This window comes from Hermetia illucens, chromosome 2, assembly GCF_905115235.1.
Source record: "Hermetia illucens chromosome 2, iHerIll2.2.curated.20191125, whole genome shotgun sequence".
NCBI classification, from domain to species: Eukaryota; Metazoa; Arthropoda; class Insecta; order Diptera; family Stratiomyidae; genus Hermetia; species Hermetia illucens.
The window spans coordinates 180,359,405-180,374,081 of record NC_051850.1 but is presented as its reverse complement, the minus strand read 5'-3'; the positions used below and the strand labels follow the sequence as shown (position 1 = coordinate 180,374,081).

Here is a 14,677-nt window from a genome sequence, read left to right as displayed (position 1 = left end):
TAGTTTCTCCCTGTGTATAAGCACAGTAATATCGCCAAATATATATTATTATTATTCTGTTGAGTGGAAGTCGCACCGCGTCCTTAAAGAAGCCTATAGCCGTCAGGAACTTTAGTATGTTCCCTACTTCCAGATCTTTCAGCTTTGCATCTGAAGTGTTCTCCCAGATGCCTCGACCTACTTTGCACAGCATGTCTATAGAGGTTTCGTCATACTCCTCACAAAACCTGCAGGTAGTGTCCGTAGATATCCCTAGCTTCCCTAGGTGATATTTCAGCCGACAATGACCAGTGAGAATTCCCACTATGATTCGGAGGTTCTTTTTGGTGGTGTTAAGCAATCCTTTGTGCGCATGGGTTCATATCCCCCAAAAAGCACCCTAGACTCTCCATCCCTGGTAGACCCACTTTAGTTCCCTCAACCGTACCTCTTCATTTCATAGAGTCATAGCCATGAAACCGTTTCCGATTCCACAGAAGGGTTCTAGCCCGTGTAAAGACATCCCTGGTCCCTTCTTGGCTAGTTCGTCCGCTGCCTCGTTGCATTCCAACCCAGCATGGCCTGGAACCCAAAGTATCCAGACCTTGTTGGACGAGCCGCGTGTATTCAGTCTCTCAAGGCATTCCCACACCAGTTTAGAGTTCACCTGGTTCCACCTAAGTGCCTTGATCGCTGCTTGGCTATCAGTCAGAATAGCAATGTTCTGCCCCCTGTAGTTCCTTTGCAGATTAAAGGAGGGACATTTGTCTATGGCGTATATTTCCGCCTGGAATATGCTAGTGCACGCACCCATTGGCTCGAAGTACGTTTTCTTTGGACCAATGACCCCGGAACCCGCTCACTCTGCTGTGAGGGTTCCGTCAGTGTACCAAGTAATCAGTTGCTGATTTAAGCCGTATGTCGCAACCGCGTTCTCCCAGTTTGCCTTGTTACTCCAGCGTGTTTCAAACTTCTTATCGAAGTGAAACCTCGTTGTCATGTTATCCCTTGGTATCAGTAATTCGGGATGCCGCCTAGAAAGAATATCAATCTTACTTCGATTTACGCAGCTCCCCGCCTCACTCATACTATCAGCCATCCTGAATATTGCCCTCCTTGCCTGCATCTGTATGTGCAGATGGAGAGGGGCTAATCCCAGAAGGACCTCCAGGGATGCCGTTGGGCATATCCTCATTGCCCCACTGATACACACGCAATCCAGCTTTTGGAGCCTATGTAATTCCCTGACTTGTGTGCTGAGTTCAGTTCTACCCAGATTACCGTTCCATTGATAATCATTGGTTTTACTATCCCAGTGCATATCCAAAGTAGTATCTTCGGTATGCAACTCCATTTTTTACCTATTATGGACCTACAAGCCATCAGAGCCCTCTTCGCTTTCCGCCAAATGTTTCCGACATGGGTCTTTCAGAGTAATTTGTGGTCTAGCGTACTTCACAAATATTTGACCTCTGTTTCTGGTTTCACCTCCATGTCAGGTAACCTTATGGCTCTCAGGTGATCAAGCTTACATTTCCTAGTGAATAGTACTATGGTGGTTTGGCTAGATTGATCCGCAGTCTCACTTTCCGGGGCTAGACATTAGTAACCCTTAATCTAGTTTGGATTCTATCACGTAGGGTGTCTTCATATTTACCCTTACAGATTAAAACAATGCGATCCGCGTAACCCCCCGCCTCTATTTCAGTATTCGTTAGTGGCGCCTTGTGGACAACCTTGAGTAGTATTCCTGACAATTGAATTTGTACTTGTCAGTGCTTCTGTTTGCTTACTCTCTAGCATTTTTCCCATCCAGAAAGCCAGGGTGTTCCTCACCCCCTAGCGAATCAGGGCAGCTTGTATCTCTGTGTGCGATGTGATGTCGGGTGCAGCTTCCATATCCAAAATCGCACACAGTACTATTGTTTTTGTTTCTATAGCATCCCGCAATACATCCGTCAGCTTATACAGAGCATTTTCAGTTGACCATCCTTCTCCAGCGGTTTGAGTACGAACGATGTTAGGCAAATTGCTTTGATCGATTTAGCGTGGAAAGGATACTTTTTACCCGCTTTCGGAATAAAGACAACTTCTGCTCACCTCCATGCTCTTGGTATATATCCCAGAGCTTGGATGGCCCTTACCACCCTCAGAAGAGACTCAAAGATAACTCCTAGGCCTCTCTGGATTAGTGCTGGGTAAATGCCATCTATTCACCCACCTTAGCCTAGCTTCTGAACATACCTCTTTTGGTAATTTCCAGTTCTCCTTTCATCCCCTTTTATTCGTTGTTGGGGTGCCAGGCAGAATATTGTCGCCTGCCACCGTTGGGTTGGACCCCGGGAAATGAGTTCTCAAAATCAGGTATACTCTATCTTCCTTATTCTTGCTAAATGCCCCATCTTCCTTCTTCAAGTAAGCAAAAGATTTGTCTACAGCTTTGTAAAGCCTGGTTGCTTCTGTGATTTGCTCCATTCCTTCACACAATTCCCCGAAGGTGATCCGTTTCACTTCCCTGATCGCGTTGCTATACGCAGTTAGTGTATTTTTGGACATCGAAAAGGCCCCGGTTTGTTTTGTCCGGTTGAAGAATTTTCGTACCTTTGTTCTCATTCTGGCCAAGTTCCTGTTCCCCCGTGGTACATCCCTTGATGACTTGACTGTCTTAGCTGGACAGCTGGCCTCATATGCATTTCTTACGCCTATTTTGAGGTTTTCCACCACTGTTTCTAATTCCAGTTCGCTCCTGATGTCACCGCCCCCTTGAAGGTGGGCTATGTTGTTGCTCAGGTGCTTTGCATAGAATTCCCAATCAGTTCCCCTGGGATTCCTTATTATTCTTTTTATTTCGGAGTTACCCTCAATGTCGAACCCGATTATTTTGTGATCAGACATAGAGAGCTCATCCGGCATCCTCCATTTTCTGACCAGCCCGTTCATTCGAGTATTTCCTAGAGTTTGCTAAGCACTTCCTCTTTCTAAATATTGGAGTGCTCCCTATGTTATATATTTCTAATTTATTCCTAAGAATAATTTCAAGAAGGTACTCACCTCTTCGATTGGTTTCGCTGCTTCCCCAAACTTCGTGATGGGCGTTGGCATCGCAGCCGACGCCTTCTTCTCACAGTATTTCACCAGTTTAGCGATTTGTTCCGGTGGAACCCGGATGTCGTCTCCTACGAAGTATCCCGATACCACGACTGCCTTTTAACTGCTCCTCCCGGCTTCAAATGGGACTTGGATAGCCACAAGATCCCCATATACATTAAATTACGTTTTATAATTATGCAAGCTTTTGGTTTTTCACAAAAGAGAGTCCCAAATTATCTACATGCTTCCTCCTTGCGGATCGCGGATCTGCCCCCGGTACACCTGGAGCTCCTAAGCCAGCACTATACCAACGTTCTCCTTGGAACTTGCCCTCGCAATTACCGCAGATGCACCTTTGGCATAATGGAAGTTTATCTGAGCTATTTTAGTTCTGGCCATTGGCTCCCTTATTGTTTGGAGCTCTTCTCCACTGTGGGAGTATCGCCTTCCTCCTCCATGGCGTTTTCTGCGCGTCGCTCTCCACCCTGAGCCCTAGAAGTCCTAGCTCTAGGTCATCCAGCTTCCGCTCTTGACTGGACACCAGGTCTACTTCTCTGGCTGTTCCAGCCCTTTCCGCCTTTATGGATTTCGAGAGTTCTTCGGGGACCTCGGTATGCTTTCCTGCCGGTATCTCCTCCTCTCTTTTCTCGGTTTTTCCCTGTAGTTGATATGGCAACTCCAACATTTGATTGCCTCCAGAGATCGGTCATCTACCACGATCGGGCGGAGTCTATCCTTAACCTCTACCTTCTTTAAAGACCCTTACTGAAGACTATCCATAATCGCGCATGGAGATCCTCATTCTAAGTGATTATAGGAGATCCATACCATCTTCCGTCTTTATTGTAGCGGTATTTGGGAGAATCCCTGTCACCATCTATACTCTTGTCCATCACATGTTGACAGTTCTGCTCCATTCGAGCCTGGCAATTTAGGAACTGTGGTCCTAAGCCACTCTGCAGTATTTTCCGTCACGCAGTCCACCAGTATTTGACATGGTCGAAAGTATGGCCCCTGAACACAAACATCGCAGTCCATCCCTTGTACATCTGCCTGACGACAAAGTCTTCGATAGTTTCCTGCTCCTCACGAGTGAATATTTGCTCGGGAAACATTTTTGGCAGTATGGCCTGTCGAATGATCGTACTAGCATAGCTAATGACGGGTTTTCTGATTCCTGCCTTCATCCCTGATCTACCCGGATTTTGTCCCCTCTTGAGTTCAGGTTTGGATCTTTTGGAGCATTTCCTTCATTGGGGCTAATTTCCGCTTCAGCTTCTCGCTTTCTTGGCTCTGATAAAGATGGCTTGGATATGTCCTAAGCCTCATTAAGGGCCTTTTCTGGTTTCAGGCCTATCAGATAACGCGATATCATTTAGCATCTGCCCCACTGAGACCTGTCTCCTTCCTGACGTGTGATATGTTTATCTCAAATGTGCTTTTGCTTGTCCCTGCTTTTTGAACAGTGGTGTTTGTTGGTTGTTGTCCTCGCAATATGCCAATGTTGACCTTGGATCCACTGCTTGACGTGCCAACTTCTCCCTTCTTGGGTGTAATCACCTGGCTTTCAGTATTTCACAGTTGTGTCTCCGCCTAGTGAACCAGTTTGTGTGCGGCACGGGGTCCCGGTTATGTGGTTGTAGCTTTCTTCATTTTCTTTATTTTTGTAACATTACTCATTTGATTCCCATGAGTATGGGGGTTAGGAGCTCCATACTACAGTCCCCGTAGCACGGTAAGGTAAAACTTACTCACTGAGGCGACCATGTATCACTGATGCTCCATTCGAATACCATCTGTTATCCCCAGGGCAGAGACCACTCATCAGATGCAGCCTCACCACCTTCCTTCGAAATTGTATCAGGCATATACAAATTGATCGTCGCTTTCGATGCTCTTCTAATAATGGAAATAGGAAGAGTGCGATGACCCGTCAGAATGAGAAACATGATTTTGCTGGTGTTTATCTTCAGTCCAACTCTACTACCCCCTCATTCTAAATCTAGAGCCTTTTGGCCAAGTTCCATGAACCGGTGAGAGAGCAAACAGATGTCATCAGCATAGTCGAGGTGTCGGTGAAAGCTGTCCTGATTTTAAAACTCTCTAAGGCGACGGTGTGTACACACCTTCCTCAGCCCGAGTCCAAGAAAAAATAATCCCCTGTCCACTGGTGACGTTGAAATGTAGGTTGGGAGCCCTACCGAACTCCCAAACTCGAGGACCAATTGTTACAATTTTTGCCGCTTTTAGGCATGGCATATCACCTTCATCCTTCTCCATCTGCAGGCGTTAAATGTCATCTTGACCAAAAATGCAATGTTTCGAAAACGAGGATCGGGGGGCACGGGAGTTAGACAAGATTGGTAATTTCTCAATATATGTCCGGTAGTAGGTTGTACAGCCATACATGAAAAGGACATACAGAAAGGAAAAGGCAGGTCATGGGTACGTGGATAAGAAGTATACACACAGGAGACTTTAATACAGCGCATTGCTTAAATTTGTATGATGAACAAAAAGCATAGCATATGTGTATGTTCGATGTTTTTCGACCACTTAAAAAAATTTCACGCATTTACTCTGGTGTACATTGGTTTGCGGCCACGTGATTGCCAGCACATGGTTGCGAATCCAGCTGTTTATGGCTTGCCACATGGGATAGAGAAACACATCAAGGAGCCATCGACACACCCGAGAAACCAATCGACATACCACAAGGGCCACGGGCCAGTTATCTACCTCATACCTACTCCACGAATACGCAATGACACTCCTTGCCACCTGGAAACTTGGTTTGCTCCTCCCAAAGGGTGGGCGAGGTACATGCCTTATAACGCTAATGAATCCTTACTTATTGGGGTGAATATTAAGCTCACTAATTATCCGATTCTTCGAACAGGAAGATGAACACAGTTTTCTTGACCAAGCATTGTATAACCGGGGAGGCGTGACTGGAACATTTTCAATGGCATCTTTTTCTTCATCAGATAAGGTTTAAAAAGCTCACTGACTAAAGAGAAAAAAAAAATATCTCTACTAAGCACTACACCAGTGAATCCTTCTAAACTACACCTAGTTAATTACGAAACTTACTTTTTCATTATACTACATAAACTCGTTTCTTTTCCAGGCCCTGCTTCATATTTCGACATCCAAATTCAACCCGTTACATGCGAAATATTTTCCTGCAACCATTTTCAAATCAAGTGTGGATATGCATTGGTATCTGTGGCCTAGTATCTGTTGTTATTCTGTGGCATCTAAGGCACACCGAGGAAAATCTTCTGGACGAAATGGGTAATTAATATGTGTGGCGTAAAATCCTGTGGCTCCACTAATTGACGTATCACACCTTCTGGCTAAAGTTGGATGCTTAGCCTTACGGCATGGTCTTTTTTCTTAAGCCGACGTCTCCACTTTCATCAGCACTCCACCGTGTGCGGTCGTTCTGCTACATCAAGCAGACCTTACTTTTCCCAGGAAAAAAAACGAAAGCCCTTAAATATCCTTGGCACTGTTCCTATGTTCCTTACTCCTGGTACTCGTTGCACTCCCTTCCTCCCGTCATTCCTCCTCATTCCATCCATATGAAAGTGCTTGTTGCAATCTTGCAACATTCCAGACCCCATTCATTAGTTTGGGTTATTTAACTTTGTTTTCTTGCATTAGCTTTTCCTGCTACATGTTTCGAATCAGTTTTCCCTTGCATGTTTGGGCGGTTGCTGGCAAATCAATGGTGAAATGCTGGAAAATGATGCATTCATGTACCAAGAAGTGCTCGCAAAGGATTCAAAAGTTGTGCTGTTATTTCCTATCGACGTTAAGAGCTATTTTCTCACTTCAAGCTTAACCAGTTCGGAAAAAGTTGTTTCACCGAGAAACACTATATTTCTGTGCCATAAACGCAACGCTACTCCGTTTCATCATCTTGATTTATTTCCACCAATTTTTCTATAAAACATGATATTGGCCACAGCTTTATTAATAAGGAAAGGAGGAGATGAAATTCTTCGAGGAAAACTCTCCAGGAAGATTTAATGGCTTCGTTCAGTTTTTTAACAGACAAACTAAGGAAAAAATTTAACATTAAAATTTCGAATCCTAGTTCAAAAAACCCCATCTTTCGACCGATCCCCGGAAAATCTCCTTCCAGATTAAATCAATGCAACCGATCCCTGTCCCAACTGAAGCCAAGCTAATGCCCAGCATTTTCCAAGCTACGAGCTGGCACTTAATCGACACAATGTTCTTCCAGATACCACCGACACTTTAACAAATCGAGGGAAACGAATTCATGGACGCAACTGCAATCTTCGAGATTTTCTTGCAAGCATTCTCAATTGTCGTCATAAATCACAACTTGCAATTGTGCTAAGACGCTTCTTTGGGAAGTTCTTCTATACCCGGAAGGCTCCCCATCCGATAGCAACTCCAGCAAATGCCACAACTTGCTTTCAAACTAAAACGGATTATCGTAATTTTCCCAATAATAGCAACAACCACAGAAAAGATTTTCGATTGTCCCGTCCGTTTTGCTCCTGCAAGTTGAACGACGCAACTGAAGGACTTGAAGATACTCCTAGGGCAAAGGATGATTGTTCCAGAACGAGTAATGCAAACGAAGCCAATATTTGTGCAATGAGCAATGTTGGAAAATATTCAAAACGGACAACAATGCCGGCTACTTATTTACAGCAAAACAGAAGAAAAGATCGTTTATCTTGGCTGAATTTGAATGGAAGCTCAAATGAAATAGCTCCTTGGGGCACATCCAGATCATTTCAATGTTGCATCCTGTTTTTTATTGCAGCGATTTGTCAGCAAGGTAAGTGAAGTAAGCTCGTTTATCTCTAGGGGGTAACTATGTTAACTATAAATGTTCCTTGAGATACTTTGTGAAAAATTCATAGATTTTTCAGAAGTAATGATAATCAATTTCGTTGCTATTATATAGGAAGGAGTCCTTGAATGTCATTGAATGATTCTAAATTTATATTCAGGAGATAACAAGTTCGTAATTTAGTGATTGCATCCACAATTAAAGTAAGTTTGAGAGGGTATACATATTCCGGAAATCTTCCAATGCAATGGTACGAAGAAAATTCTCATCATCCCTTTTCCAATTTTCTACACCTCCTACGGACGACACACTAATAATGATCATTATAATTTGACTTGAAATTTAGTACCCTAAACTCAACAGTCCTAGAACCTCTCACAATCCCAATTCTACTTTAAATAATCCTTCTTGAGGATAATAGACCTTGTCATGCTATTTACTTGGCCTTGCCAGCGTGCAATTGCATGCAATTTTCGTAAGTATTTTTCCTCCAGTAATTTAGAAACGTTTCTGGGAACAATGTTGCAACTTAAATGCAATGGAGAGTCAGCTGGCAGTTCTGCTAGAGTACAACTAACAGTGCGTAGGTTAGACACCCCTCGAATAATGTATTGCTCACAGGTTAATGATTCTCAAGGATTTGGAGTGTGAGGAGTCGCATTTAAAATTTCGTAGAGGACGAACAGATTAAGATTGGACTTAATATTCGCGATTTTTAAGATGAGAGGAAAAGGAAAGTGGTTCGCACCTGTAGAGTTATTGGGGGGAAAGAGATGGATCGTCAAATAATCTTTGTGAAAATAAATGAAAAAGCTGTGGGAAGAATGTCCTTACAGTCTTGTCCACGTAGTGTTTCACAATGTTTGTTAACTGTACCGCAAATCTTACCAGAAACGTATTCGATTGCAGTCACCTGTAAAATTTTCCTTTCACATCAATCATGTTTCCTTGATTACATTTTGGAGAGCTCGAGGGAGGAAGAAATTAGCAAGCGATAAGGTTGCTCCATCAACAGAAGATTTTAGGTGTTGCCCACCTACATGGACCCGCAAAAGCGCATCTAATGTTTCAAGCAGTATTGGAACAAAAAGTTCCTCCCATGCCCTCAATTAGCCTTAAGGCTATGCATGCCTTGTACCATCCTATCCGGCTTCCACTCTCATTCGGTTCTTACCGTCCTCCTCTGTTGATACTTTGGATGTATCGTGTGCACTTTCCACCCCTCGCAGCTGCCCCTTTAGGGAGAATCTCTCAACGCTCTCATCTCCACAAGGGAGTTTTCATAAGGCGTCGTATTGTTGACAGCAATGGGGAAAACGCCAACATCGTTACCCCAACCCTTCCACCGCAAACGTCGTCTTGGTAAAGAGTCACCGAATAGACCATACACCATCACTGTTCTTCTCAAGTGATTGCTACAGTCCGGTTGCTTGTAATAGAAAGTTGATCGGATATGTAAAAGTTGAAATACAATGTACCCTCCAACGCCCCCTTTCTTTTTCTTCAGCCATTTGGCTCTATCGAATGCCTGATCTGGGTGCAATCTCGAGGCTTTCAAATCCAGCGTATCAAGCCACCGTTGTTTAGGTCTGCCTTTTGGTCGTTTATCATCGACTTCGATGTTCAGACCAATCTTGGCAAGTGAATTCTCGTTTGCACGAATTGCGTGACCATACCATCGAAGACGCCTCTCTCGCAACTTTTCCACGATCGGTGCAACCCCATAACGATCGCGGATATCCTCATTTCGGATGTGATCTAAACGTGTCACGCCACTAGTCCAACGTAGCATCTTCGTCTCCATTACCGCAAGACGCCGTTCATTGCCTTTTATAGTCGGCCAACACTCAGAACCATAGAGAGCGACTGGGCGGACGACATTGCGGTAAATTTTAGATTTGAGACGTTCGTTGATACATCGATCCCAAAGGACACCAGTTGTGGAACGCCACTTCATCCAGGTTGCGTTAATGCGTGAAGCAATTTCATAACGCACTTCTCCATTGGCTGATAGCGTTGACCCGAGGTATTTAAATCGTTCAGTTCTGGGCAGATCACTACCGCTGACAGTGATTGTACCTGTTTCATGGGGATCAGTTGTCAAAAATTCAGTTTTGTTTAAATTCAATCTGAGATCGTATTGCATGAGGCGATCATTCCATTTTTGAACAAGTTGCTCGAGATCATTTTTGCTATCAGATGCTAGGAAAACATCATCTGCATAAAGCAGTGTGTAGGGCGCTGGACGTTGGATATCCCGTGTGACGGTGTCCATAACAAGAACAAAAAGGAGTGGTGAGAGGACGCTTCCTTGATGAACACCAACAGAGACACGAAGCGGTTTTGATACACCCGCCATACTTCGAACTTTACTTTTCGGATCGTGGTAGAGCAATTGAACCCAGCGCACGAGTTCTTCTGGCACGAAGTGTTGTCGTAAAGCATACCAGATGAGTTCGTGTGGTACACGGTCAAACGCTTTCTCTAGATCCAGAAAGGCAATGTAAAGTGGGCAATGCCCCCCTCCCTCCATATATCGACGTGATACTTCAGCAGAACTGCCCTTAGCTGCAGGCAGACCGCGACACAATTCTCTCCAGATCTACACCATAAGCACATATTGTACGCTCGGATCCTTGTCCAACCTCGAGGCATCCGTTTGATTTGGACTTCTCTTAACCCGAAGCAGTCATGATGAATTCGGTAGCACACTCCAAGCTTCAATCACTTAAGCCGTTTGACGATAAATAGCCGAACCATCCTTCAATCAAAGGACCAATTGATCGTTGTGGAATGTTTCCACATCAAGCGGAGATTATACATTAGTATTATCCAAGCCTTTTCAACCCCATTAAGTTTCCCCTTCAACGTTCGACGGAAACATCAAATCTTCTCAAGGAACCATGTGCGCATCCTGCATAACCCATACACAAAAAAAGTTCACACATCAGAGATCGTTATCTTTAAATCCCGCTGTGTTTATTAAACTGCACGATTCATAGATAGATTCATCGAATTACACATCAACGGTTCCAACAGCCTAGTACCGGGCTGATGCTAGCCAGCGTATAAGGCCGCAGAACATACGCCTATTGCATCCTCGACCAACAGGTCAATGCTAATACAACTCTCCCCTGGCTACAGTTAAAAGATTTTCCTCTGACCACTTGATATTGATTCAGCAGAGAAGTTACTATCCACTCTACCTGGTGCTCAGAGGTGATGGTGAGGAAGACGGGGCGGCAACCCTGTCGGCTGAACCAAAACCAAGTGGCCGATGAGAACCTCCATAGTAGTGGCACGGGGAGACGCTGTATCGCACTGGCTTGCCGGCCGTGATGCAGTAGGCGAATGCTCCAAAGGCCTAATCAGGGCGATCAGACCCGAGTTTGCACGGGGACTCATCTGAAGTAGCAATTGGTCACGAAACCTTACCAGGGGTATACTGGTACGATGGGAACCGGGAAAGCCCCTGGACTCACATACTTCAGGAGAATTCCTGTTGTATATGAGTACAGCTCGGTTGTTTGCGGTTGGCCCCCTAGTGGGAGCTTCATGGAGGTAGTGGTTGCGTTCAAGCGAACAGAGACCTTTGGGTCTCAGTGTGGTGTTGTGTTTCAACAAGGGTGCAGTACTCCTTAGTTCGGTAGAGATTTAGGTAGGTCTTGCATCCACCAGTATGAATGCTGAGCCATGCACTTGGTAAAAACTGGTACCGTTGTCGCTTGTCGCAGCGGGGCTCTGATTGTGGTCACAATATCAGTCCGTGTCTTAAGAAGACCGTGGGATTAAGTCTCCATGACAGGTGCTCACGTAAAACGCCTAGAACTGACTGTCCAATCTACCTGGTGCTCTGAGGTGGCGGTGAGAAAGACGAGGCAGCAACCATGTTGGCCAAACCAAAACGAAGTGGCCGAGGAGAACCTTCATACCGAATTTTAATCAGGGTAATCAGACCCGAGTCAGCACGGGCATTCATCTGAAGTGGCAATAAGTTACGAAACCTTACAGGAATATACTGATGCTATAAGAACGGGGATAGCTCCTAAATTCACAAGTCTCAGCAGAATTCCTGTCTCATGTACGTTCAGCTCGGTTGATTCCGTTGGTCCCCTAGTGGGAGTATCACAGGGGCCATGGTTACGTTCAAGCGAACAGAAACCATGTGGCCTAAAGCATTGTGTTGTGTTTGAACACAGGTGCCGTACTCCAAAGTTCGGTAAAGATTTAGGTAGGTCTGACATCCACCAGTATGAATAAACCGACCCATGCACTCAATATAGACTGGTACCGTTGTGCTTGTTTCAGCTAGGCTCTCATTGTAGTCACAAAATCAACCCGAAGTTTGACTTATCCGAAGGGTTGCTTTGCCAAGAGGAAGAACGTTACCCAGCAAGTTGGTTCAAGCCGATGGTGCCGATTAAAGTCTGGGGGCAGCTGCACTGAGAGAAGCAACCTCCACTCTTAACTAGATCGGTTTCCTACAGAGTTTAGATCCAGACCTGCTATCCCAACAGAATCTAAGTCTAGGCTCAGCCCGTTGAAAAGTTAATCATTAAGATGGAAGCTTTGATTTTTATTTTAGGCTTGCAGATTAGAGCAGGACCTGACTGAGGGTCGTAAACTCCCTAAAATTTCCCGTTCCTGACCACTTTTTAACCAAATTGATCATCCACTTTCTGAATGATAGTAGCACCTCCGATTAGCGTCCGAATACCGAAGAGCTTAGCTAATATCCCAAGGAAGCTTTTTACTTAATTCTCCTACAAAGACAAGGTAAATAATCGATCGGAGGGAGAGTCTGGTTACTAACGTCATCTCTTACAAACGTGGCACCTGAATATGTAAGATCTATATAGACCGTACGCCACACCCTTAGAAAGTTTGCGTTTGTGCACATTAAAGTTAATTATGTCTGTATTACACCCTCACCAGAGCTCTTAGCATTTCTCAATATTTTCAATTTCGGTTAACATACTGTGCCTGCTGTGACTGATATCTATACCATTCTGGATTAAAAGACTTCTTGAGCTTTCCTATATGAAATTCCATGGTCTGCCTTTCTTCCACTTTTGCGCCCGGGAGAATTCAATCATCGGTGTCCAGCTTTAATGGTGATTCCCTTAATCATATCAGTCCAACTGTAGTGGAACCGTCCTTCTTTCGACGGCGGTATTCCAATTCCTTCCGCCTCTGCTGCTGCTCCAATGCCTTCAGGTAATTTTTTTGTCTGCCATTCCAGTCGCCTCGTCACTCTCTGCTCTACTGTTAGCCACTAAGAGACCGTAGTACATACCTTCGTTGCTGAAGGCCGTGCTTGAAATAGGGTCGGTACTCTTCAAGAGTAATGGTCGTCCGTTCCCAAGGGTCGGCAGCAGCAATTATGCTCCTCCTAGTGCAACATTAGAGCAATATGAGGAAATTCTAGACAGCTTAGTGTTGGACACCCCAAAATTACTGACTGGGGAAGTCGATTAACAAACCCCAATGGCCAAATCTTGCTTAAAACCTTCGCCGAGCTGTACATCATACTTGCCAAAGTTGGATACGTTCCCACCTTCCGATATTGAAGGCTAGGCTCAATCGTCGATCTAACCTACCTCAGTACGTCATTGGCGCGAGGGATAGTCTGGTAGGTGAGTGAACGATACACCCACAGTGACCACCAGGCCATCTTTCTCGGGATCAGGAACGAGAAGGGCGACAGTGGGGTGAGCAACAGATGCGGAAAAACCAGGATAGCTGGGTGGTCCGCTGGAGTTTTTCAGGAACAGACATTCTTGGCGCTGGAAAAAGTGAACCAGTTATGTCAACGAGTAATTGAGGCATGAGAACGGAAGCTCCACCACAATAGGAAACCAAACTACTGATGGAACCAGGAAACCGAGCTATTGAGAGCATCGTGTCTGCAAGCGAGGAGGCTTTGTCAAAGGCCCGGAGAAAAACCAGAACATCCGCAGTCGAAGAAGAATACCGCGATCTTCGAAGTAGCCTTAACAAGACTATACGGGAAAGTAAGGGGAATTGCTACAAGCAGTTGTGCCTTGATACAAATGCAAACCCAGTGGACGCTGCTTACAAGGTTGTATTGAACAAGATGCGTGGACAAAAATCACCTCAACTAACGTGCCCGCGACTCCTGTTCAAAATAATTGTAATTATTTTCCCACAACAGGAAGAAAGTGGACCTCAACCAATGGTGCAACAGGACGTCTTCACAATCCCAGGGGTTACCGAGGAGGAACTGCGGGAGATCTGTGGACGAATTGGGGATAATAAGGCTCCCGGGTTGGATGGGATTCTGAACAAAGCTGACTGCTGAAATTAGACCCGCGTTGGTTCAAAAGTACGTTTGAATCGTGCATGGTGTTTCCCGCGCAGTAGAAAGAGCAGAATTTGCTAGCGAAGCCCCAAAAACCACCTGGCGCACCCTTTTCATATCGTCCTATCCGTCTTTTAGACACTATGGGGAAGGTGTTGCAGCGAGTGATATACAACGGGCTGCTTCCGTTCGTCGAGCTAGCTGGTGATCTATCGCAGCAGTACGGGTTTTGCAGAGCCCGATACACAGTCGAGGCCACTGCAACGGTTGTAGACTTGGCCAGGGAAGCATCGGCCGCTGGTAAGTGTTGCGCGGTGGTAACGCTGGATGTCAGGAATGCCTTGACCTCGGCCAACTGGGGTTGGATTAAGGGCATCCTGGCTAAACTGGGTTTCCCTGATTACTTAACTCAAACAATCGAGAGTTACCTTTCGGAGAGACTTTTT

At 45.1% G+C, this 14,677-nt stretch overlaps 1 protein-coding gene across 1 annotated transcript in view; it reads left to right on the top strand.

Moving 5' to 3' along the window:
• LOC119650383 overlaps positions 1-14,677 on the top strand; it is a 69,585-nt gene that overhangs the window by 18,467 nt on the left and 36,441 nt on the right. Inside the window, exons 6-7 of the mRNA XM_038053122.1 lie at positions 6,200-6,366; positions 7,325-7,894. Of these exons, the coding sequence (XP_037909050.1) occupies positions 6,200-6,366; positions 7,325-7,894 (737 nt within the window). The remainder of the gene's footprint in view (positions 1-6,199; positions 6,367-7,324; positions 7,895-14,677) is intronic.